This window comes from Lepus europaeus, chromosome 7 (assembly GCF_033115175.1).
Source record: "Lepus europaeus isolate LE1 chromosome 7, mLepTim1.pri, whole genome shotgun sequence".
Taxonomy (NCBI): Eukaryota; Metazoa; Chordata; class Mammalia; order Lagomorpha; family Leporidae; genus Lepus; species Lepus europaeus.
Genome location: NC_084833.1, coordinates 47,968,341 through 47,994,114, shown reverse-complemented (window position 1 = coordinate 47,994,114; position 25,774 = coordinate 47,968,341). Strand labels below are relative to the sequence as shown.

The 25,774-nt window shown below is 42.1% G+C and overlaps 1 protein-coding gene and 1 pseudogene across 6 annotated transcripts in view; both read left to right on the top strand.

Moving 5' to 3' along the window:
- The window catches only part of NUCB2 (nucleobindin 2), a 56,100-nt gene that overhangs the window by 21,558 nt on the left and 8,768 nt on the right, over positions 1-25,774 (top strand). For all 6 annotated transcript variants that reach the window (XR_009866374.1, XR_009866373.1, XM_062196420.1 and 3 more), the window contains 9 exons: positions 3,261-3,404; positions 3,996-4,103; positions 5,457-5,583; positions 11,636-11,739; positions 13,042-13,227; positions 13,410-13,500; positions 14,050-14,108; positions 14,201-14,293; positions 18,239-18,328. Coding sequence is in view for 4 of the 6 variants with exons in the window: in XM_062196420.1 (XP_062052404.1) it covers positions 3,261-3,404; positions 3,996-4,103; positions 5,457-5,583; positions 11,636-11,739; positions 13,042-13,227; positions 13,410-13,500; positions 14,050-14,108; positions 14,201-14,293; positions 18,239-18,328 (1,002 nt within the window). In the remaining 2 variants the exon portion in view is untranslated. The remainder of the gene's footprint in view (positions 1-3,260; positions 3,405-3,995; positions 4,104-5,456; positions 5,584-11,635; positions 11,740-13,041; positions 13,228-13,409; positions 13,501-14,049; positions 14,109-14,200; positions 14,294-18,238; positions 18,329-25,774) is intronic.
- On the top strand, positions 1,469-2,459 carry LOC133763737 (retinitis pigmentosa 9 protein-like; annotated as a pseudogene).

Below are 25,774 nucleotides of genomic sequence, written 5' to 3'. Positions count from 1 at the left end.
ACTGGGACAGAATCCGGCGCCCCGACCAGGACTAGAACCCTGTGTGCCGGCGCTGCAAGGTGGAGGATTAGCCTGTTAAGCCACGGCGCCGGTCAGAAATGTTCTAAAATTAAACAGTAATGGTTGCACAGCCTTGAGAACATACTAAAAAACATTGAATTGTACAATTTAAAAGGGGACATTGTAAGGCATATGAATTGTATCTCAACAAAAAAATAAAAAACACACCCACATATGTGGGCATGAACAATGAATAGATATAAACCTTAGTTGTCAGAAAAATAACTGTGGGGGAAGAGGAGGAGATTCATATTGTGACGATATTATTTGGAGAAATAAACCGTCCTATTAGAGATTCGTGATGTACAGAAGCCCATCACAAGTTCCACAAGTCTTGCAAAAATAACTTAGCGTTATTGAGCTATCATCTTTGAACAACAGTTACTCACAGGCCGTCACTGTGGCACAGTAGGTTAAATCCTTCGCCTGTGGCTCTGGCATCCTATATGGGCGCCGGTTCTAGTCCTGGCTGCTCCTCTTCCTATCTAGCTCTCTGCTGTTGCCTGGGAAAGCAGTAGAAGATGGCCCAAGTCCTTGGGCCTCTGCATTTGTGTGGGAGACCTGGAAGAAGTACCTGGCTCCTGGCTTTGGATCCGCCCAGCTCCAGCTGTTGTGGCCATTTGGGGAGTGAACCAGCAGATGGAAGACTTCTCTCTCTCTCCTCTTGGTGTCTGTAACTCTACCTCTCAAATAAATAAATAAAATATTAAAAAAAATTTACTCACAGTACTAGTTCCTAGGTAATAGTGGAGTTCAGGCTTGAGTTCACATAGGATTCACCTGGAAAGTTTGTTAAACCAGATTAACCCCAGATGTCTTGGGTATAGCCTGAAAATTTACATTTCTGACAAGTTCCCAAATAATCCTATCTTGTAAGTTTGAGAACAAAACTTTAAGTAGTGTCTTTACAGATTAGAAAATGTTATACTTTAAATGGGTGAATTTAAAAAAATATTTATTTGAAAGGCAGAGCAACAGAGAGAGAGGAGAGGGAAAGGTTGAGGGTGAGGGAAAGGAAGAGAGAGGCAGGTCTTCCATCCCATGCTTCATTTCCCAAGTGCTCACAACAGCCAGGTCTGAGCCAGACAGAAGCCAGGATCCAGGAATTCCATGCTGGTCTCCCGCACATGTGGTGGGGGCCCAAATACTTGAGCCATCATCCAGTGCTCTCCTGGGTGCATTAACAGGAAGCTGGATGGGAAGTGGAGCAGCTGGGATTTGAACTGGCACTCCAGTATGGGATGCTAGCATCACATGATGCCTGGAGGGGGCCACGCAGGCCTGATCTGCAGAGACGTCTCCTGGGGAATGCGTGGGTGGGGGGCTTGCCTGGTCCTGAACCGGGGTGAAGACCTGGATTCTTGGCACTGCCAGGAGGAGCTGAGTGTTCTTTGACTGTTTGGGCTGTTGTCGGTATTTGTTGGCTGATTATGAAAAACCTTCTCTTGGGCTTATCAAAGAAGATAAGATGAAGCCAGAAGACTGTATACCGGATGTACCAGGCAATGAACATGCCCAGGAATTTCTGGCTCATGCACCAACTAAAGGACTTTGGATGCCCCTGGGGAAAGAAGTCAAAGTGATGCAATGTTGATGTTGCAAATGTTATGATCACCAAACGGGTGACACAGAATGTCCTTTCTTTATCAAAGGCAACCAAAAGTTAGCACATGAAGTTCCCATGTATGACGTCATTCAGGAGAATAAAAGACATGAAAAGGATGTAAGGATCCAGCACTCAAAATAGTTCTTGGAGGGTTCTACGTCAGACAAAGAAGGGAGCAACTCCAGTTCCTCAGAATGTCAAGAGAAATGCAAGAAAAAGCCGGCGCCGTGGCTCAACAGGCTAATCCTCCGCCTTGCGGCGCCAGCACACCGGGTTCTAGTCCCGGTCGGGGCACCGATCCTGTCCCAGTTGCCCCTCTTCCAGGCCAGCTCTCTGCTGTGGCCAGGGAGTGCAGTGGAGGATGGCCCAAGTGCTTGGGCCCTGCACCCCATGGGAGACCAGGAGAAGCACCTGGCTCCTGCCATTCGGATCAGCGCGGTGCGCCAGCCGCAGCGCGCCTACCGCGGCGGCCATTGGAGGGTGAACCAATGGCAAAAGGAAGACCTTTCTCTCTGTCTCCCTCTCTCACTGTCCACTCTGCCTGTCAAAAAAAAAAAAAAAAAAAAAAAAAAAAAAAAAAAAAGAAAGCAAGAAAAAGGAGAAAGAAAAACATAAGAAAAGGAAGAAAGAAAAAAAGAAACAGAAGCATAAGTCTTCCAAGTCAAATGAGAGTTCAGACTCTTGAGTGACAAGATGTTGACTTGTTCCACATTCTCTTCTCAAAAAGCAAACACTGCAGCCAGAGAACAGGGGGAGCTGCCATCTGAGAGGGGCAGCACCCAGAGACCAGAGAGAGGAGGGTCTTGGGTGTCACGCCTGTGAATTGTCAGCACCATCCGGTGAAGAGCTGACCCTCAGGACAGTGAGTGGTGTCTTCCTAGGAACCAGCGCTGAACAAGCAGCTGACATCGCACCGGCAAGAAAGCGTGTCCAGAGCCCTTCTCCCTGCTGGTCACCTGAGTGTGCCATTCCTGCAATACCTCCTGCGAGGTGCAGGACTGAAGCACTGAGGGAGCTCTTCTGGGTTCTGGGGCCACTTTTGCCCTCCATAATGGGGCGACTCGAGTCCTGTGGACTTCAGAATCGCCCCTCTCTGCTGTTGAAGAGAATTAAACTTTACATTTTTAAATTGTAGTTATTGATGAATATGTGCATGTGGTCCAAATTTAAAATGTTTGTATGGTTTAATTATGAAAAGCCTTCCTTCTTCCTCTCTTACCACAGTTGTTTCCCAGTGACTCTCAGTGTTACCACTTTCTTTTGAAGGCTTCCAGAAATTAGTCATATTTCACAAGTATGGGACACTTTATACACACACTCAGTAGATGTTCACCTGCACATAGTTACTTTTTTAACTTTACCATTTAAACTGTCTTTACAGGGAGTACCTTTGGCTTTGCTGCCCTCCCTATAAAAGGTATATATTTATAGTAAAAAAAAAAAAAACCATGATTTCTTACCCTTTTCCTAGAATTTTTTTTGTTGCACTAAGCCTTTTAAGATTGAATATATTTTTAATGTGACACTGGGAATGCGTGTATATAGTTTTAGGACATCTTTTCGGGATTTTACTCTAATTATTCTTTTATTTCAGATGCGCTGGAGAACCATTCTGCCGCAACATTGTGTTCTCATGGTTACCTGTCTGGTCACTGCCCTTGAAGCTGTGCCTATAGACATAGACAAGACAAAAGTACAAAACACTCAACCTGTAGAAAGCGCAAAGATAGAGCCACCAGTAAGTAAAACGGGATTAATTGTAGCTAAATGGATTACAATTACAACTAAATGAAGTGAAGCGAAATGAAGTTATAACTTATGAAGTGGAATGAGACAATCATTACTTAAACATCGCTATTGTTTATTACTTATAAAATTGAACATTCAGGAGCTATTCCTGAAATAGCAGTAAAAAAAAGTATTGGACAAGCATATGCTGTTTAACATTAACCAGTGCTTGTTTACTATGGTTAGTACACAGAATTAATCACAATATATTTCCAATGTATGAGTAGAATGGAACAGCCAAGAAAACACTGTTATATTCAAAGGAGAGACAGATGGCAATGGAGAGAAACCAACTAATATGGTGACTTGAATCCTCATTGTCTTAAGTCACATAGGAAGTCTACCTTTATGTAGTAATTAAACGCAATGTTGGTTTAGATAGAAAGCTCTTCGAGAAATATTCCTTTTTCCTTTTGTTGAAGTCATCAAATCGGACAGGTCTCAGTGTCATTTTGCTGGAGACAGTTCGTCAGGATTGAGCTCTTTAGATTCGCACAGGAAAAACTTGCAGACGCGTCATTGTTTGATTCTTGCTTTGAAGGACACGGGGCTTTATTATGATGAATATCTCAAGCAAGTGATTGATGTGCTGGAAACAGACAACCATTTCAGAGAAAAGCTCCAAAAAGCAGACATAGAGGAATTAAAGGTAAATGCTATTCAATAAATAATTATTACTTAATTATAATTATTATGCAATTAAATAATTAACAGCATTTGAGCAAGCCAGACACTGTGTTAAGTCCTGGGCACATAAGATGAGACTCATTCCTAACTGTTAAGGAATGCTCCAAAGAAAATCATATCCAGAAAGAGATGGTTAGGATGGATATGTGATGAGTGTATAACATATTAGAGAGGGATAGAGGACAAACAGAATCCAGGATGAAGCTGTGGGGAAGGGTGGAAAGTCAGTCTCCCTGGTAGAGCTTATGCCAGCATTGATGATGTAACTGAGAAAAGGGATTTGTTTGATCTGGACATTTCATATAAATGGAATCCTATACTATGTGGTCTCTTCTGTCTGCCGTCTTTCACTTAGCATAATGTTTTCAAAGTTCATCCATGTTGTTGCATGTGTCAGGATTCTGTTCCTTTTTATGACTGAATAGTATTTCCCCGTAATGGTCCTATATATTCATTCCTCAGTTGGTGGCCATTTGATGTTTTCTACTTTTTTGGGTGGTAGGCCTAATGCTGCCATGAATGTGTATGTTCAGATTGTTGTATCAGTATGTCTGTAGTCCTCTTAGGTATATGTCTAGGAATGGAATTGCTGGGTCGTATGCTAACTCTGTGTTTAACTTTTTGAGTAACTGCCAAACAACTGGTTGTACTATTTTTTTAATACTACTTTTTGAGTTTCTCCTTTGTGGTTTAGTTATGCTTTCTAAATTACATGGCATTTAGACATCATGCTTTCAGAATTACAAACAGCATATCTTATGAAAGAAATGTTTTTTTAAAAAGATTTACTTATTTATTTATTTGAAAGTCAGTGTCAGAGACTAGAAGAGAGTGAGAACTAGAGTAAGAGTGATAGCCAGAGGGAGACAGAGAGAGATCTTCTTCCATCTGCTGGTTCAGTTCCCAAATAGTGGCAACAGCCAGGGTTAGGCCAGTCCTCAGCCAGGAGCCTGAAATTTCCGCCTGGTCTCCCACATGGGTGGCAGGGGCCCAGTTACTTGGGCCACCTTCTACTGCCTTCCCAGGCATATTAGCAGGGAGCTGGATTGGAAGTGGTACAGCCAGGACTCGAACTGACACTCCCAAATGGGTATCCAGTATCTCAAGCAGCTTAACACTCTATGCTACAATGCTGGCTCCCCAAAATTTTTTTATAATAATAAATTTTTTTATAATGATAAATTTATCTAAGTCAGTCAAAAGTATTTTATTCATTATTTACTTATTATTTATTAAAACCCTAGCTATAATGTGTTGCATCTCATCTAAAAATGAATTGTTACAGATACAATTAATTTATTAATTTTGTTGATAGAGTGGGAGGTTAAGCAAAGAACTGGATTTAGTAAGTCATCATGTAAGGACAAAGCTTGATGAACTGAAAAGACAAGAAGTAGGAAGGTTAAGGATGCTGATTAAAGCTAAATTGGATTCCCTTCAAGGTAAGTGCTAAAGAAAAGGTAGGAAAATCTCAATATTTGATTGCTGAGCTCAGTTAACATATGACATGTTCTTGTCAAAATTTTATGTTACTAATGATTTCACATCTCTTAATTTTTAAAATTTAACTGATTTCTTGAATAGGCAATATATTCATAACATTCAAAAGAAAAATAATTACTCTTAAATAAAATATAGTTGAAAAGTAATAAATTAAGACATTTATTTATTTTATTTATTAAAAGATTTATTTATTTGGAAGGCAGAGTTACAGAGAGGGAGAGAGAGATCTTCCATCCACTGGGATGCTGGCACTGTAGGTGGCAGCTTCACCTGTTACGCCACAGCACTGGCCCCCATTTATTTGTTTTAAAATTAGCCATTTATTTATTTGAAAGGCAGAGAGATAGTGGGTGAGGACAGCAGAGAGCTCTGAACCCCTGCTTCACTCCCCAAGTGCCTGCAAGAGCAGGGGCTGGGCCAGATCATAGCTAAGAGCTCAGAACTTAATCTAGTTCTTCTGCATGGGTGGCAGGGACCCAACCACTCGAACCATCACCTGCTGCCTCCCAGGATGTGCATTAGCGGGGAGATGGAATCGGAAGCAGAGCTATGACTTAAACGCAGGAACTTCACTAAGGGATGTGAGCGACTAATTTATAATAGGAAATATAACGTCTTAGGAAATAAAAAAAGCAGAAAATGAAAATCTAGTTAGAATGATTTCCTGTACATAGAATAGAAAAATTGTCAGAGATCTAGTGCCACAAAGAATGCCAGGCCCAAAGAGTTATATAAGTGCATATGGGATGCCGACAGTCTGGATGGCGGCTTAACCTGCTGCGTCACAGCACTGGCCCCCATTTAATATACATTTTTGTTAAATATTTTTATATAAATATATAATAATAATACATTATTAAATATTATTAAATATACATTTTTGTATTAGTACATACAGACAGTATTCATTTTTTCTAAAAGATTTATTTTTTTGAAAGGCAGAGATACAAAGAGAAGGAGGGAGAGAGAGAATCTTCCATCTGCTGGTTCACTCTGCAAGTGGCCACAATGGCTGGGGCTGGGCCAGGCTGAATCCAGGAGCCAGGAGCTTCTTCTGAGTCTCCCACATGGGTACAAGGGCCCAAGCACTTAGGCAATTTTCCACTGGTTTCCCAGGCACATTAGCAGGGCGCTGGGTTGAAAGTGAAACAGCTGGGACTCAAATTGGTTCCCATATGAGATGCTGGCACTGCAGGCAGAAGTTTAACCTTCTATGCCACAGTGCTGGCCCTGACAATATTCATTTTTTATAGCTACATAGAATTCTATTATATGGATATAACATAATTTATTTAATCATATTGGTGGCCATTTGGGTTCTTTCTTTTTTTTTTTTTTTTTTGACAGATTGAGTTAGACAGTGAGAGAGAGAGACAGAGAGAAAGGTCTTATTTACATTGGTTCACCCCCTAAATGGCTGCTATGGCCGGAGCTATGCTGATCTGAAGCCAGGAGCCAGGTGCTTCCTCCTGGTCCCCCATGGGGTGCAGGGCCCAAGCACTTGGGCCATCCTCCACTGCCTTCCCGGGCCACAGCAGAGATCTGGTCCAGAAGAGGAGCAACCGGGACTAGAACCTGGTGCCCCTATGGGATGCCGGTGCCGCAGGCAGAGGATTAACCAAATGAACCACGGCGCCGGCCCCTTGGGGTTATTTCTAGTGAACAATCTTATATGTGCATAACTATATCCATATACGATTATCAGTAGGATAATCTACCTAGGTTCTTCAACTCACTTGCAAATATCAATTGACGACACCAGTATGTGCCATTGGGAGGTGATGCTTGAGCACAAGAGAGACAGTACAGTGGGAAGAAGTCCCACCAGCTGGGCCAAGAGGGGAGCCTGGCAGGGGTTTTTACAGGGTGGGAGGCATGCTAGTTCCCATGAGCACTCGGCTGTGGTCTGCACATGACTGTGCTCTGGCTCACACCCCTTGGCACACCACACTTTGGCTTGCTTGATGTCCCTTTTCTGCACGTGACATGCTCAAAATGGTGGTGTTTCTCACTACTGCCACTCAGGGAAGACCAGGTGTTCGTCATAATGGGCTATTCTGGGCATGCACACAGGCTGGGGAGTACCCAGTGGGGCAGGAGAGGGTCTTTTGCTGTTAATGTCTGGGTGCTCCTTGCTCCTGGTTGGTTTGGAGCTGGAGACGGATACATGTCAGGTTGAGAGGGTCCTGGTATAATGAGTCCTGGTTCTAGCCTGTCTCAGTTTACCAAGTCAAATTGCTAAATCGAAAGGTATATGTATTTGTAATTTTTGGTAGATATGGCCACATTTGCCTCTGTAGAGGTCGTGTCAGTACACATACCCACAGCAAAAATTCCCACAGCCTTGCTAATGGTATGTGCCATCAAATTTGAGGAGTTGTACTGTACTGTTAGATGGCATAATATGTATTTCTCTTATTTTGAGTGAGGGTAACCTCTTTTTATATATTTCACTGTCTGGTCATGTCCTTTAGGGACAAGTTTTTTTTTTTTTTTTTTTAAGATTTATTTATTTATTTGAAAGACAAAGTTACAGAGAGGTACACACACACACAGAGAGAGAGAGAGAGAGAGAGAAAGAGAGAGAGGAGAGAATCTTTCTTCTGGTTCACTCCCCAAATAGATGCAACAGCCAGGGCTGGGCTAGGCAAGAGCTAGGAGCCTAGAACCCCATCCAAGTCTCCCACGTGGGTGTAGGGCCCGAGCACTTGGACCATCATCTGCAGCTTCCCCAAGCGCATTAGCAGGGAGCTGGACCAGAGGTGGGGCAACCGGTCCTCAAACTGACATTGTAGGCAGTGGGTTAACCTGCTATGCCACAATGCTGGCCCCAGGGCTAAGTTTTACCACATGTATTTTTTTCCTAAGTCGAACTCCTAGTTCCATGCCATACTGAGAATTCACCAGAAACTTGGTTGTTCTAACTTGAGCAGTTTGCTTTCTGGCGTAACAATTTGTTCCCAGGCTAGTCTTTACCTGTTTTGCCTCAGGCCTGGAATCAGCTGTTTCTCTGAGGAGCCCTGGTTGTTTTTAGTGGGAAATGATGTTATAGAACAAGGGCTGGTGCTCCAAGTTCTCCTTGCTACTGGAGTGTATTTTCTCTTCTGCACTTTCATCGGCCTGAGCTGGGAAGTATATCCGTGTCTGTACTCAAATACACACACATGCACGTGCACCTAGGAGGATGCTTTGAAAAGTTTGTGAAAAATGCAATTAAAAGATGTTTAGTTTGCAGCAAAACACTTTTTTTTTTTTAAGATTTATTTTATTTATTTGAGAGAGTTACAGAGAGAGGTAGAGACACAGAGAGAGGTCCTTCATCCGCTGGTTCACTGCCCAGATGGCCACAATGGCTGGAGCTGTGCCAATACGAAGCCAGGAGCCAGGAGCTTCTTCCGGGTCTCCTACGTGGGTGCAGGGGCCCAAGGACTTGGGCCATCTTCTACTGCTTTCCCAGGCCATAACAGAGAGCTGGATCGGAAGAGCAGCCAGGACTAGAACCTGCGCCCACATGGGATGCCGGCTCTTCAGGCCAGGTCGTTAACCTGCTGCACCACAAGGCCAGCCCTAGGGGCAAAACACTTTTGAAATCCATGTTTATGAGAGGCTTTTAAAAATTAATGGAGGGGCTGGTGTTGTGGTATGGCAGGTAAAGCCACTGCCTGTGACACCTGCTTCCTGTATGGGTGCTGGTTTGTGTCCCAGCTGCACCACTTTCCATTCACGCTCCCTGCTAATGACCCAGGAAAAGCAGCAGAAGATGGCCCAACTGTCTGGGACCCTGCCACCGACGTCAGAGGCCCAGATGAAGCTCCTGATTTCAGCTTGGCCCAGCACTGGCTATCGTGGTGTCTGGTGAGTGAACCAGCGGATGGAAGGTCTCTCCCTCTCTTTGTAACTCTTTCAAAATAAATAAATAAATCTTTAAAAGAACTGATAGAAGCTAATATGAAAAAACTATGCATAGATCTCATTTTTTTGCACCAAAACCAAATGTTACCCTTTAACTTAATTTCTCACAAACTCTTTTTTTTTTTTTTTAAAGATTTATTTGAAGTTAGGGAGATCTAGAGCCAGAGAGAGAGTTCTTCCATCTGCTGATTCATTGCCCAAATGGCTGCAACAGCCAGAGCTGAGCTGATCCGAAGCCAGGAGCCAGGAGCCAGGAGCCAGGAACTTCCTCCCCATCTCCCATGCGAGTGCAGGGGCCCAAGGACTTGGGGCATCTTCTACTGCTTTCCTAGGTCATAGCAGAGAGCTGGATTGGAAGAGGAGCTGCTGGGACTAGAACTCGCGCGCCTATGGGATGGCGGTGCTGCAGGCCAGGGCTTTAACCCACTGTACCACAGCGCTGGCCCCTCCCACAAACTTTTTTTTTTTTTTTTGTGAGGAGGAAGTGTGAGTCCACAACTACCCCCTCTATCTCTGAGTGCTATTTCTTTTTTTTTTTTTTTTTTTTTTTTTTTTAAGATTTTGTATATTTATTTGAGGGGCAGAGTTACAGACAGTGAGAGGGAGAGACAGAGAAAAGTCTTCCATCCGTTGGTTCACTCCCCAGATGGCTGCAATGGTCAGAGCTGCGCTGATCTGAAGCCAGCAGCCAGGTGCTTCTTCCCGGTCTCCCCATGTTGATACAGGGGCCAAAGCACTTGGGCCATCATCTACTGCTTTCCTAGGCCAAAGCAGAGAGCTGGATTGGAAGAGTGGCAACTGGGACTCGAACCGGATGCGGGCACTGCAGGCAGAGGATTAACCTACTGCTCCATGGAGCCAGCCCCTCCTACAAACTTTTAAAAGTACTCTTAGGGGCCAGCGCTGTGGAGACCCAGAAGAAGCTTCTGGCTCCTGGCTTTGGATCGGCACAGCTCTGGCTGTTGTTGCAGCCAACTGGGGAGTGAACCAGATGGAAGACCTCGCTCTCTCTCTCTCCCTCTCTCTCTTCCTCTCCTCTCTCTGTGGAACTCTGACTTTCAAATAAATAAATAAATAAATCTTAAAAAAAAAAGTACTCTCATACACATGAAATGTGCTCATGTTCATCTTCCCTGTACATATTTTAGAAACCCTGATGTCATACAGATAGTTCTTCTTCTTCTTTTTTTTTTTTTAATTTGCTTTGCTTTTTATTTTATTTGAAAGACAGATATAGAGCTTCCATCTGCCGATTCATTCCCCAAATGCCTGCAACAGCTAGGGCTGGGCCAGGTTGAGGCCAGAAGCCTGGAACTCCAACATGGTTTCCCACGTGGGTGGCAGGGATCCAGTTACTTTTGAACCATCATTTGCTGCCTTCCAGGATGCGTATTAGCAGGAAGCTGGATCAGAAGTGGAGGAGCTGAGATTCAAACTATGCATTCCAACATGGGATGTGCATGTCCCAGGGTGACTGCTGTGCCAGTTGCCTGCCCCACGCAGAGTTCTATTCCCATCCCTCTCCTTGGATTTCTTTCTTGCCCTCTACCCTTCCATGTTTGTGCATTCTTTCTTTCTAAGCGCAAACCCTGACTTCTAATAATGTTGTCACATGTACCCATTTGCTCAGGTCTATAATACAACTGACAGTCCAGTTCAACTGTAGTAAATTGTAGCCTGTTTCTACAAAGTGTTTTCAAAGACAAGCAATTGATATTTCTTTAAGTCAAACTGCAAATGAATTTGTTTGTATCTGAGTTAGATTTTTATTGTTCCATAAAGGATTCATTGCAGCAGTATACAGATAAAGCAGGGTCAACTAGCTTTTCTGTATCCAACATTAAAATATGCTTACTAAATTGTATTCCATTCTAGATTCTAGGACATTACCTTTGCCTAGAATAACAATGTAATTTAAACAGTTTTTGAAAAGGAAATATGAACTCTTATTGTAAAAGTTTACATTTTCTCATACAATCCTAGGGAATAAATATGAATACTTTTACTCATGTGTCATTTTGATTAATGTTTCGAGCATCTAGTAACTGATGGCTTACAATTTTTTTCATTTTCTTTCAGATGTAGGCATGGACCACCAAGCTCTTTTAAGACAATTTGATCACCTAAACCACATGAATCCTGACAAGTTTGAATCCAAAGATTTAGATATGCTAATCAAAGCGGTGAGAGTAATGCCAAATGTCTTTATTGTATTTTTGAGGTTTTGCAATATGACAGGTCAACTCAGTGAAGTGGAAGTATAACTTTTGGATAGTCTCTCCAATATTTTTAAAGGGAGATAGCTTGACTCTTACTAGTAGAGACATTAATGTAGACATACAGGTTTACTATTCCTTATCAAAAATTCCAAAATCTCAAAAATGAAACTTGACCTGAACTAACCAATTATAGTAATGCTATTTTTAGATTTTATTTAGATTACATAGTGTATTTATAGATTTTTGTTAAAGAAATATTAATTTGTCTTATTATAGATACCACGAAGATGTTCCATAGAATGGCATATATGCCATATTTCCTTCCTAAAAATCTAGAAAATTCTGGGACAGGCATTTGGTGGGCAGTTAAGATGCCACTTGGGATGCTGGATCCCATGTCAGAGTACCTGAGTTCAAGTCCAAGCTCTGCTCCTGATTCCAGCTTCCTGCTAGTGTGTACCCCGAGAGGCAGCAGGTGATGGCCCAAGTAGTTGGATTCCTGCTCCCGGATAGAGTCCCAGGTTGAGTTCCTAGCTCTTAGTTTTGGCCTGGCCCAGCCCTGGCTATTGGGTATTTGGAGAGTGAATCAATGAATGGGAGCTCTCTTTTTCTCTCTCATTGTCTCTCAAATAAAATAAATAAAAATAAATACAATATTTAGAAAATTCTTAAGCACATCTGGCTTCAGGGGTTTTATTTTATTTTTAATTTTTATTTACTTATTTGATTTATTTGAAAGGCAGAGAGAGAGAGAGAATCTTCCATCTGCCAGTTCACTTCCCAAATGCTCACAACAGCTGATGCTAGATCAGGCCGATGGTTTCAGGAATTGTAGATGAGAGTTTGGGCACCTCTCTTGTATCACGGAAGAACAGAGTTACCAAACTCGAGGTTCTAGTCTGGCAGTTATGAGGTACGGTTCAATGGCTGGCAACCATTCTAGCTTTCTATACAATGCAGTTTTCATACATCCCCTTCCTTCCTCTTTTTAAAAGCAAGTTTTGTTTTGTATTATTTGCTTATAGGGAACTTCATAACGTTGAAACTAGCTTTGAACTTTTAGTTTATTTCAGTGCCTACATCTCTGGCATAATAATGGCTAAAATATAATGGTGGAATTATATTTTTGCTCTTCTATTCCAGTGTATTTTGCTCTCCTATCCTACCTCCTGTTAGAGAGTGTGCTGTATTCAAGAAGAGCCTTATTTGTATTCGTATTTTGAAATACATCTTTTTATTTACTTTAAATGGATAATTGTGTTCTAGGCGACAACTGATTTGGAGAACTATGATAAGACTCGGCATGAAGAATTTAAAAAGTATGAAATGATGAAGGAACATGAAAGGAGAGAATATTTAAAAACACTGGATGAAGAAAAGAGAAAAGAAGAAGAATCTAAATTTGAAGAAATGAAGAAAAAGCATGAAAATCATCCCAAAGTCAATCATCCAGTAAGGATTGTGACTTTAGATGGAGATACTTCTTTGTGCCAATAGCAGACTTTTCCCATAAGTTATTAGTACTTAAGTCTTGATTCTGAATTCTGCCACTTTCCTCAAATTTGTATTTTATTTTGAGTCTATACACATGGATTATATTTTGTTTTGAGCAATTTTTTAAAATTGGTTCACAGGGGAGCAAAGATCAACTAAAAGAGGTATGGGAAGAGGCTGATGGATTGGATCCCAATGACTTTGACCCCAAGACATTTTTCAAATTACATGGTAACAGATTTGATACAATTATTAATGCCCGTTTCTGCTGTTTGAAAATTATATTTGCATTGATCAACTGATTTCCGACAGGATTTCTTATTGAACCCTCCTGCTAGTAGGTGCTTAGAGCTTATCTCTAGATATTAAGGTAGTCTGTATGGCTTAAGATAATTCAGGTCAGTATCTGTGTTTGTGTACGGCTTTTCCTGTTGAGTTATTATATGACTTACTGCGAGGATCTTTGTAAACTTAAGGGAGTTCTCTGACCAGCTAGGTTATATCTATCAGGCTTTTTAATGCAATATTAGCATTTACTTTACTGGTAGAATATTTGCTTTATATATTTGTAGAAAAATACTTCAGATTTATAAATAAATTTAGAGTTGACTCAGGCTGCTCAGAAGCTTCATAAAAAAAAAGAGCCTTTTTCTGTAGCATATGTACTGATCTCTCATGTCAATACCACTTTTGCAAACCATTTATAAATAACTGCATGTGAATTATTTATTTTCTAAGGCCTTAAAATCTATTTTTGCATTTGTAACTCTTAAACTTTAGATGTCAATAATGATGGGTTCCTGGATGAACAAGAATTAGAAGCCCTGTTTACAAAAGAGGTAAATGAGTTTATTAAGTACTCGTTCTTGTTCCCTCTCTTCCTTCTGGTGCCTTCTTTTCTTTCATGTTGGTTTTGAAATTTTCATTTCAGTTGGAGAAAGTGTACGACCCCAAAAATGAAGAGGATGATATGATAGAAATGGAAGAAGAAAGACTTAGAATGAGGGAACATGTAATGAATGAGGTATGTTTTCAAAGTTTACATGTTATTTTTAGTGATTATTTAAGTTATTGCAATAAATCTTATCATAAAATGGAAAATAAACACATAGTATAGGTATTTAATTGGATTTTGCATTTTTGATCCAGAATATTATACTAGATTCCCTTATTATAAAATTTTTATCATAAATTTAAAAATATTTTTTGGCAGTGAGAAATAATAAAGTCCAGTATTTGATATTTTAAAAGCCTGTTAGTTTTACTAAGAAATAGCACAACTCCAATACCTTAACAGATTGCAGCAACAAATATTTATTTCTTGTTGGCGTTATGCGAGCTGTAAGGGTTGATTGCATCTAGACGTGGCTAGGCTAGGCTGGCTTGGCCAGGTTGCACTGTGGCTGGGCTTGGCTCTGTATACCTTCCTGTTGCTGGCCTAGGAATTCCTAGGAGCTGTCTCTGGGTGCTAGGAGGGACATGAGAGACCCCAAGCCAAACCATGTCATAGTATTTAAGACTTAAGCTCAACTTGGCCGGCTGCCTTAGGTCCACTTAAAATTCCACTGGCTAAAGCACAGGTCAGAGCCCAGGTCAGTGAGGAGGGGATGTGTAAATCCTACAGGATGTTCCCTAAATCATGTGACACTGGGTGGGGGTACGTGATCCTATTGCAGGAGGGAGCAATAGTTGGAAACAATAATCCAAAGTCTCACAGAGCCCTAGCATTTTAATTTCTGTCCTTTTCAAAAATTTATTTGAGAGGTAAAATTACAGACAGGGAGAGTGAGAGTCAGAGAGAAAGCTCTTCCATCTACTGGCTCACTCCCCACTGGCCGCAATGGCTAGAGCTGGGCCAATCCGAAGACAGGAGCTAGGAGGTTCTTCCGGGTCTCCCACATGGGTTCAGGGACCCAAGCAGTTGAGGTATCTTCCACTGCTTTCCCAGGCTATAGCAGAAAGCTGGATTGGAATAGGAGCAGCTGGGACAAACTGGTGCCCATATGGGATGCCAGCACTACAGGTGGAGGCTTAGCCCACTATGCCACAGTGCTAGCCCCAGCTTCTGTCCTCTTTAAAGCAACTGATCATTTTTTCAATTTGGTTTATCCAACTCATTTTTTTCCCCCTTCTGACTTGGGTCTCCAGGCAAGCAATGATGCATGTTACTTGTTAAAGAGGTCATAGAGGATGCCCTTGGCAAATAGAATGATGACTATCTAAGCACATTGTTTGTGCTAACTCCTGAGCATATCACCCTGCTCTGTTGGCGCCGTGGAATTTGACCGGAGATGGACATAGAAAAAATTCTAACTGGGCTCACGTCAGTCTTACAAACTCAAATTGCCAGCCGGCCCTCTGCTGGACAATTCTAGATTCCCCTGGACGGGTCACTTCTCCACTTCGAGTCTGACACTTTCACTTATTCTCTCCTTTCATTTCATCTTTACGGCACTTCCTCTCTCTCTCTCCTCTGTCCTTGCCTCTCATTTTCCTGAGGAAATGGATTCCATCAAGAGAATTCTTCATCCTCCCACTACCACAATCTGCCTTGTGTGCATTTATTTTGCCTTGCCTTCTGTTCACTGAAACTCCTTCCAGGGGTCCACAGTCTTGTAGACTCCCTTTTTCGTGGAGTGCATCTTCACCTGGCTTTTGGGATACCACTCCTCCTTCGTTTCCTCATATGCCACTCACCCAATCTTTTCAGTCTCCTTTGCTGGCTGTCCCTCCTCTGCCCAAGTTCTTAATGTCATAGTGCCCTGGGCCTATCGCTTAGCATGGTTTCCTCCCTACCTTCATTCTTTCCTTAGGTGATATTGTGGAGCCCCAGGTTTCTATATATGCATGTCATGCAGGTGAATTAAAAATGCTTGATGTGGGCTGGCACTGTGGCTTAGCAGGTAAAGCTGCCGCCTACAGTGCTGGCATCCCATATGGGCGCTGGTTCAAGTCCTGGCTGCTCCACTTCCGATCCAGCTCTCTGCTATGGCCTAGGAAAGCAGTAGAAGATGGCCCAAGTCTTCAGACCCCTGCAGCAGTGTGGGAGACCCAGAGGAAGCTCCTGGCTCCTGGCTCCTGGCTCCTGGCTCCTGGCTTCAGATCAGCACAGCTCTGGCCATTGCAGCCAGTTGGGGAGTGAACCAGTGGATGATATACCTCTCTCTCTCTCTCTCTTTGCTTCTCCTTTTCTCTCTCTGTGTAACTCTGACTTTCAAATAAATAAATCTTTAAAAAAAAAAAAAAAGAAACTTACATCCAACTACTTTCCCTCACCTGGACTCCAAACCCTTAGCCCACCTTAAGATATATAAGGCCCAGCCCGCTGAAGACTGTACCCTCTGCCACGTGTTCATCTGTGTGCACGCCTGCAGTTGGCCACCCACCTCTGCGAATTTATTTTTTTTTGAATAAATTTGTTCTGGCTGTGAGTCCATATCCTGTCTCCTCTCTGTTCTACACCTTTTTTCCTTACAGAATATACTTGCCTTTCTCTGCAGTCCTTGGCCTCTGCTCCTCCTCTAAGCAAAAGCTTCTAACACAGACATCCTGTGCAGGGTAGCTGAAGCTTGCTGGTTTGCTTCAGTGCGTTGCACCTGAATATCCGCACTGTGAGTGCTGCCTTGGCGTCCCTATTGACTGTGGTCACTGCCAGTGTCAGGTGCATTCCTTTGACCATGATGGAGTTTGCCTTTGTAACTCAGTTTGCCACAGTCTAATAGAACCATTGAAGAGGATCTGGAGAGGTTGTCAACTTTTTTTTTATTTTTTATTTTTTTTTTTTTTATTTTTTTTTTTTTATTTATTTTTTTTTTTTTTGACAGGCAGAGTGGACAGTGAGAGAGAGAGACAGAGAGAAAGGTCTTCCTTTGCCGTTGGTTCACCCTCTAATGGCCGCCGCGGTAGCGCGCTGCGGCCGGCGCACCGCGCTGTTCCGATGGCAGGAGCCAGGTGCTTATCCTGGTCTCCCATGGGGTGCAGAGCCCAAGAACTTGGGCCATCCTCCACTGCACTCCCTGGCCACAGCAGAGAGCTGGCCTGGAAGAGGGGCAACCGGGACAGGATCGGTGCCCCGACCGGGACTAGAACCCGGTGTGCCGGCGCCGCAAGGCGGAGGATTAGCCTGTTGAGCCACGGCGCCGGCCGAGGTTGTCAACTTTAGTTTTGATTTACTTAGGTAGCTTTGAGGAAAAAATGTTGAGAGCATTTTAACTTAAACTCTTTTAAACTTGGTGAAAACAGCTCTCTTTTTGGAATGGTTATTCTTCATGCCCAAGCACCTGCCTTTGAGAGAGATTATGCATATTATAGCAAGGGAAGAAAACAACGTTGGCCTAACCAGTCTGATCAGCTGACTCAAACATGGTGATCTTTGGGGTATCAAATTTATAGGTCTCTTTTTATCTTCAAAGTTGAGTTGTATAGAAGAGAAAGATGTCTGTTTTCTTTTTAAAAAATATTTATTTATTTATTTGAAAGGTAGAGTTACAGAGTGAAAGAAAGAGAGACAGAGAGATAGAGATCTTCCATCTGCTGGTTTGCTTCCCAAAATGACTGCAATGGCTAGGGCTGTGCCAGGCTGAAGTCAGGAGCCAGGAGCTTCTTCTGGTCTCCCAAGTGGGTGCAGGGGCCCAGGGACTCGGGCCATCTTCCACTGCTTTCCCAGGCCATCAGCAGGGCACTGGATTGATAGTGGAGCAGTCAGGACTCAAACTGATGCTCACATAGGATGTAGGCACTGCGGGCTGTGGCTTAACCTGCCTCACCACAATGTCAACCCCAATACCTCTTTTCTGATTCTGGTCAAGTGTTGAGTGTTGCATTTTTGTTTTTTCCTCTAGTTGCTGTGGATGTTAGGCTAGTCCTAATTGCCATGTGTTTGTATAGTAGCATGTATTAGAAGAGAGTTGCTAGTGTGTAAAGAATGTAAGATTTATTTTATCTGACACTTGCATTTTCTTTTAATCAGGTTGATACTAACAAAGACCGATTGGTGACTCTGGAGGAGTTTTTGAAAGCAACAGAAAAAAAAGAATTCTTGGAACCAGATAGCTGGGAGGTAATAGAATCTACTTCAAATGGAATGCATAGTTCAAGAAATTCTACATCAGTCTATTCTGCTTTTTAAGTTTTGTTTCCTGTTATATTTGCATGTATAATCTACTATTTTGGCTTTTTATATGAAATTGAAATGTCACTACAGGTTGAGCATCCCTAATCCAAAATGTGAAATGTTCCAAAACTTTTTGAGTATCATGCCACATGTGGGAAATTCCATATTTGACCTCATGTCAAAATGCAGGCACACTAAAATACTGAACAAAATTACCCTCAGGCTATGTGTATAAAGTATATAAAACATAAATAAATTTTGTTTATACTTGGGTCCTATTCCCAAGATATTTCATTTTGTATATGCAGATATTTCAAAATCAGAAAAAAATCTGAAATCTGAAACAGTTTGGAGCCTAATCATTTCAGGTAAGTGATAATCAACCTGTATAAAGAAATGTATGAACTTAATTCCTTTCAAAGATTATAGCATTTGGGGGCCGGTGCTGTGGTGCAGCAGGTTAAAGCCCTGGCCTGAAGTGCTGGCATCCCATTTGGATGCTGGTTCTAGTCCTGGCTGCTCCTCTTCCAATCCAGCTCTCTACTATGGCCTGGGAAAGCAGTAGAGGATGGCCCAAGTCCTTGGGCTCCTGCACCCACGTGGGAGATGGTGGAGGCAGGGGAGCACTCCTGGCTCCTGGTTTCTGGCTTCTGATAAGCGCAGCTCCAGCAGTTGTGGCTATCTGGGAAGTAAGCCAGTGGATGGAGGACCTCTCTCTCTGCCTCTCTCTGTAACTCTTTCAAATAAATAAAATAAATCTTTAAAAAAAAATATAGCAGTTAAAATCTTGTTTGTGAGCACACCATGTATAATTAGAAGTCTTTTAAAAATTATATTATTTTCTGGCCGGCGCTGCGGCTCACTAGGCTAATCCTCTGCCTTGCGGCGCCGGCACACCGGGTTCTAGTCCCGGTCGGGGCACCGATCCTGTCCCGGTTGCCCCTCTTCCAGGCCAGCTCTCTGCTGTGGCCAGGGAGTGCAGGGGAGGATGGCCCAAGTCCTTGGGCGCCTGCACCCCATGGGAGACCAGGATAAGTACCTGGCTCCTGCCATCAGATCAGCGCGGTGCACCGGCCGCAGCGGCCATTGGAGGGTGAACCAACGGCAAAAGGAAGACCTTTCTCTCTGTCTCTCTCTCTCACTGTCCATTCTGCCTGTCAAAAAAATAAAAATTATATTATTTTCTAAATATAAAATAATTTTCATTGTTGAAAATTAGAAATACAGACATAATTAAAGAATAAATCACAGAGGCTGGTGCTGTGACTTAGTGGGTAAAGCTACTACCTGCATTGCCAGGATCCCATATGGGCACTGGTTTGAGTTCCAGCTGCTCCACTTCTGATCCAGCTCTCTGCTATGGCCTGGGAAAGCAGTAGAAGATGGCCCAAGTCCTTGAGCCCCTGCACCCACATGGGAGACCTGGAAGAAGCTCCTGGCTTTGGATTGGAGCAGCTCCTGCCATTGCAGCCATTTGGGGAGTGAACCAGTGGATGGAAAATTTCTCTCTCTCTCTCTGCCTCTTTCTAACTCTGCCCTTCAAATAAATAAATAAAAAAAATCTTTAAAAAAAGAATAAATTATAAGTTATCTATAATTTTAATATCCAGAGGTAGACATCTAACTTTCGCACTATATTATGCCAATTTGCCTTAGAGTGCACTTTGTATATACAGTATGTGCATATATGGCACAAGTAGGTAAACAGTGTATTATCCCATATGCAATAAGTATACATATATATTCATATTAATATTATATTTATATTTGAAAAATGGCTTCATACTATATAAATGATTTTGCATGTTCATGAAATACTTTTTAAAAATTTAATAATATTTCATGAACATTTTCCAATTTCATTCTTCAAAAACATTTAAAAGGCAACTATACATGCAGTTGTATAGCTTGAGTATAATTTATATACTCATTCCTCCAGATGTAGACAGTCTGGGCAAATTCCAATATTTTCTTTTTTTTTTTTTTTTGACAGGCGGAGTGGATAGTGAGAGAGAGAGACAGAGAGAAAGGTCTTCCTCTTTGCCGTTGGTTCACCCTCCAATGGCCACTGCGGCCAGTGCATCGTGCTGATCCGAAGCCAGGAGCCAAGCGCCTCTCCTGGTCTCCCATGCGGGTGCAGGGCCCAAGGACTTGGGCCATCCTCCACTGCTTTCCCGGGCCATAGCAGAGAGCTGGCCTGGAAGAGGGGCCACTGGGACAGAATCCAGCGTCCCAACTGGGACTAGAACCTGGTGGGCTGGCGCTGCAAGGTGGAGGATTAGCCTGTTAAGCCACGGCACCGGCCATTTTTCTTGTTATAAATAACGCTGTGATGACCATCAAATTGGCCTATTTGTGGGCAATCTATAATGATTCCCCTGGGACTAATTTCCAGGAATAGAACAATTCTCAAAACTGACACATTTTTTATAAAGATTTATTTATTTATTTGAAAGAATTACAGAGAGAGAGAGGGAGAGAGAGAGAGAGCTTCCATCGGCTGATTCATTCCCCAGTGGCCACCACAACCAGGGCTGAGCCAGGCTGAAGCCAGGAACCAGGAAGCAGGAGCCAGGAGCTTCATCTGGGTCTCCCACATGGGTGCAGGCGCCCAAATATTTGTGCTATTTTCTGCTGCTTTACCAGATGCATTAATAGGGAGCTGGATTGGAAGTGGACCAGTTCAGACTTGAACCAGCACCCATTTGGGATGCTAGCACTGCAGACAGTGACTTAACCCATTATGCCATAGGACTGGCCCCTGGACACATTTTGTAATGTTTTTCATTATATCTTAATTATAATTACAATCTTTTATTATATATCTATATCTATATCTATATCTATATCTATATATAGATATACACCTTGGTGAATTGCCCCAGAGAAGTATACAATACCATGGTCAACTGTATAAATGTACATACAACTTTAAAAGAATAATTGAGAGGTACCAACCAAAATAGATAAAGAACACTGTCTTTTTCTACTTAAAAACAAATAGATAACATTTAAATTAGATTTTTAATTGTCCAGAAAATAGTTTGAGATAGAGTGAGTGACTGTCCTGGTTTGCCCAGGACTGAGGGTTTCCCAGGATGTGGAAGTTTTTATTGCTAAATTTCACTGGGAAAATTGAGAATGGTGTGTTGCTTTAATCTGAGATCATAGAAATCAGCCTCTTTCTGTTTTCTAGGTTTTATTCTTTTCTTTTTCTTTCCTTTTTTTTTTTTTTTTTTGAGCAGTGGAGTGTTTTATTCTACTTATTTATTTTTATTTATTGGAGAGAAAAACAGAGAGGGGGAGGGAGAGAGAGATCCATCCCAATCATTTGTATACTCCCAAATGCATCCGACCTCTGGGGCTGGGCTGGGCTGGGCTGAAGCTAGGAGCTCGGAACTCAGTCCAGGTCTTCCAAGTGAGTAGCAGGAACCTAATTACTTGAGCTATCACCTGCTACATCTCAGGATCTGCATTTATAGGAAGCTGGAATTAGCACTGGAGCCTCATATCTAACCCAAACACTCTAATATAGGATGCAGGCATTCTGACTGGAGTCTTTTTTTTTTTTTTTTTTTTTTTAAGATTTATTTTATTTATTTGAAAGAGTTACAGAGAGAGATAGAGAGAGAGAGAGAGGTCTTCCATCCACTGGTTTACTCCCCAGATGGCCGCAACGGCTGGAGCTACACCAATTCGAAGCCAGGAGCCAGGAGCCTCTTCCGGTCTCTGACGTGGGTACAGGGGCCCAAGGATTTGAGTATACTGCTTTCTACTGCTTTCCCAGGCCATAGCAGAGAGCTGGATTGGAAGAGGAGCAGCTGGAACTCGAACCAGCACCCATATGGGATGCCGGCCCTGCAGGCAGTGGCTTTACCTGCTACGCAACAGCACCAGTCCTTCACTGATTTTTGTTTCCTGAATAATGTCCTTTATAACAAAAGAAAATCCAAGTCAGTCTTTAAATTCAGTTGTAATGCCTTTTTGGCTTCCTGTAAATCTGAAACAATTCCTCAGTCTTTTTCACACTTCCCAGCATTGACTTTTTAAAGATTTATTTATTTATTTGAAAGGCAGAGGCAGAGACAGAGAAAGGTCTTCCGTCTGCTGGTTCACTCCTCAGACGGCTACAATGGCTGGAATTGCGCTGATCCTAAGCCAGGAGCCAGGATCCTCTTCTGTGTCTCCCACCTGGGCACAGGGGCCCAAGCACCTGGGCCATCCTCCTCCACTCTCTCAGACCACAGCAGAGAGCTGGATCAGAAGTGGAGTAGCCAGGACTTGAACCAGCAGCCATATGGGATGCTGACACTGCGGGTGGTGGCTTCACCCACTAGACCACAGCGCCGGCCCCAGAACTGACATTTTAATGACCTCAGACCAATTATGTTGTGGAGTGTCCCTTGAATATGGCTGAAGGGGTGCTCAGTGGATGCTGTTCATGAGTCCTGGAACTGGCACTGTTAACTTTCATCATTTGATTAAGCTGGTGTCTACTGAATTTCCCTACTGTAAACTTACTGTTTTACCTTTAAAAAAAATCTGTTTTTAGACTAGTTAATTAATTTTTTCATATGTGTATTTTTAATTGACATAATTGTCCATATTAATGGAGTACAGACTATTTTACTTCTTGTGATGTAAGAGTGTGTTTTCTAGTCCACCGTGCAATCAGAACCAAAAGTTAGCTTTTTAAAAAAATCCACTCAATATGATATAAAAAAAGCATTTTCACATAGTATTTCTTAAGTATTACTTTGCTAGCTATGGGGGTACATAACCAGTTTCTCAGGGTTAGTTATTTTCAGTTTTCTTTACTGTTATTTACAAAAGAAAATGCCACCATCAATAAATATTTTATGTAAAACTTTTTAAATGTGTGTAAAGTTGTTTTATAGGTTAGATTCTCAATGTGGCACTATTAGAACAACTCTAAGGCACTATTTTTAAGGTTGTGTAAGAATATTTTCTTTGCTGAAGTGCTTTTCCAAAGAATTGTACCATTCTACATTTCTACCAATAAAAAATGAGTGTACTTTGTTAAAAAAGGTATCTTATGGGAGTATGCTTTGAGACCATGTAAGTGTCTCAGTATCTACTGGTTTTAGCATCCGCTCCTGGTGCTGAACAGAATCCGTTGTTACTGTGATGACGGACAAATGGCGATTTTCTGATCTCATCATTCCTTCTGTAGTGATCGGTTGGTTTTCCACTGAAAGGAAAAAGCTGTCCCTGCCCCTTGTCTGTGTATGTCAGTGGAGAATCATGGCTTCTTATTTTACTCAGTAAGCTCTAATCCTCACTATCATTTATTGCCATGCTCAAATTGTCCAGATCTGGCCAGTGGGAGGTTTTTCAAATTGAGTGTTATGTACTTTTATATCGCTATTGTTCTTTGAGGATGTTCTTACCTTTTTTTTTTTTTAAATTTATTTATGTATTTGAAAGTCAGAGTTACACAGAGAGAAGAAGACACACACACACAGATCTTCCATTGCTGGTTCATCCCCCAGATGGCTGCAACAGCCAGGGCTGAGAGCCTAGAGCTTCTTCCATGTGGGTACAGGGGCCATCTTCCACTGCTTTCCTTGGCACATTAGCAGGGAGCTGGATCGGAAGTGGAGCAGCTGAGACTCAAACCAGCGCCCATGTGGGATGCTAGAGCTACAGGTGGAGGCTCAACTTACTATACCACAAGACAGTGCCAGCCCCAGCTTACTTTATATATGTATATGTATATATATTATATATATATATATGTATTTATTTTAAAGATTTATTTATTTATTTGAGAGGCAGAGTTACAGACAGGGAAAGGCAGAGAGAGAGGTCTTTCATCTGCAGGCCTCACCAGCTGGAGCTGAACCCATCCGAAGCCAGGAGCCAGGAGCTTCTTCCACGTCTCCCATGAAGGTTCAGGATGGCCCCTTGCGCCATATTCTACTGCTTTCCCTGGCCATCAGCAGGGAGCTGAATTGTCAGTAGAGTAGCTGGGACTTTGAACTAGCACCCCATGGGATGCCGGCATGGCAGGCAGAGGCTTAACAGTGCTGGCCCCCCACCTTACTTTTAATATGACAAGAAACTCCAAGTTCATCTTGTTCTTTCCCTGCCCCATCCATGGAATCATCCATTTTTCTAAGGAGATTGATTTTATAGACCCAAGTCAGCACTCAGTGGGTCCCTTGCTACTGGATTACCATTGCTTCTAATGCTTCCATTGCTTTCAGATGATAGAAGTGGAGAATGAAAAAATATATATAGTATAAATAAAATAGAAATTATATATATATGTATACACACACACACACACACATATATATATATATATAAAATGTGTCATCTATGTAGTATGTGTCCGTGTATGCACAGGCACACATACGCATATAAATGCACACTTAAGCACACTTCTGTTCCTTTATATATACCTATTAACATGTATTACAAGTCACAAGGACGCACCAGTATCTCCAGTTTCAATCCAACACCTCAGATTGCAACACAGCATTTCATCTTTTATTCTTTCCATTTTTCATGTAAAATCTAACTGCCATATTCCATAAAAAATTCTGCAAGTCTCCTCCATCCTAGACTGTATAAAGAGTTGCAGAATTGCTGATGCATGCCTCTGCAAAATAAGAATTTGTGTAGGTTTTTTATTTTTAACCTGAGACTATATTTTAATATGGTCGAAAAACTGCGAACTAAAGTGACTTGGGTTAGTTCTTTTTCCCCTTCCTCTTCTGTGAGTTATCTTATTCATTTTAAATGAAAGTACTGTTATTTGCTTCTGTTTTTACATTCCAAATGTTGGGGTTTTCCTGTCCTTGTGGATTTTATTTGATTTCTTTAGTGTGTGTGAAACATTAGCATGCTTCCAAAAAGTGGAATCTGTACAAAAAAGATATATTCAGAGAAATTTTACTTCCCTTCCCACTCAGTTCTTACTTTTGGGTTTGATTTTATTTATTCTTTAAGGATTTATTTTTACATTTATTTGAAAGACAGAGTGACAGAGGAGAGACAGAGAGAGATCTTCCATTCACTGGTTCACTCCCTCAAATGACTGTCTCAGCCAGGCCTGGGCCAGGATGAAGCCAGGAGCCAGGAATTCTGTCCAGGTCTCCCTTGGCAGTGGCTCAAGCACTTGGGGCCACCTTCCATTGCTTTTCCAGGCTTGTTAACAGGGAGCTGGATCTGAAATGGAGCAGCCAGAACTTGAACCAGCGCTCATATGGGATGCCAGTGTTGGAAGCAGTAGCTTAACCTGCTGTACCACAATGCAGCCCTAACACTTAGGCTTTAATACCAATCTCATTAGCCTCCAGATTTTCCTTCCTGTTTTCTCCTTCTGTTCAAATAAGTACATAAATATATGCTATCTTATTTCTC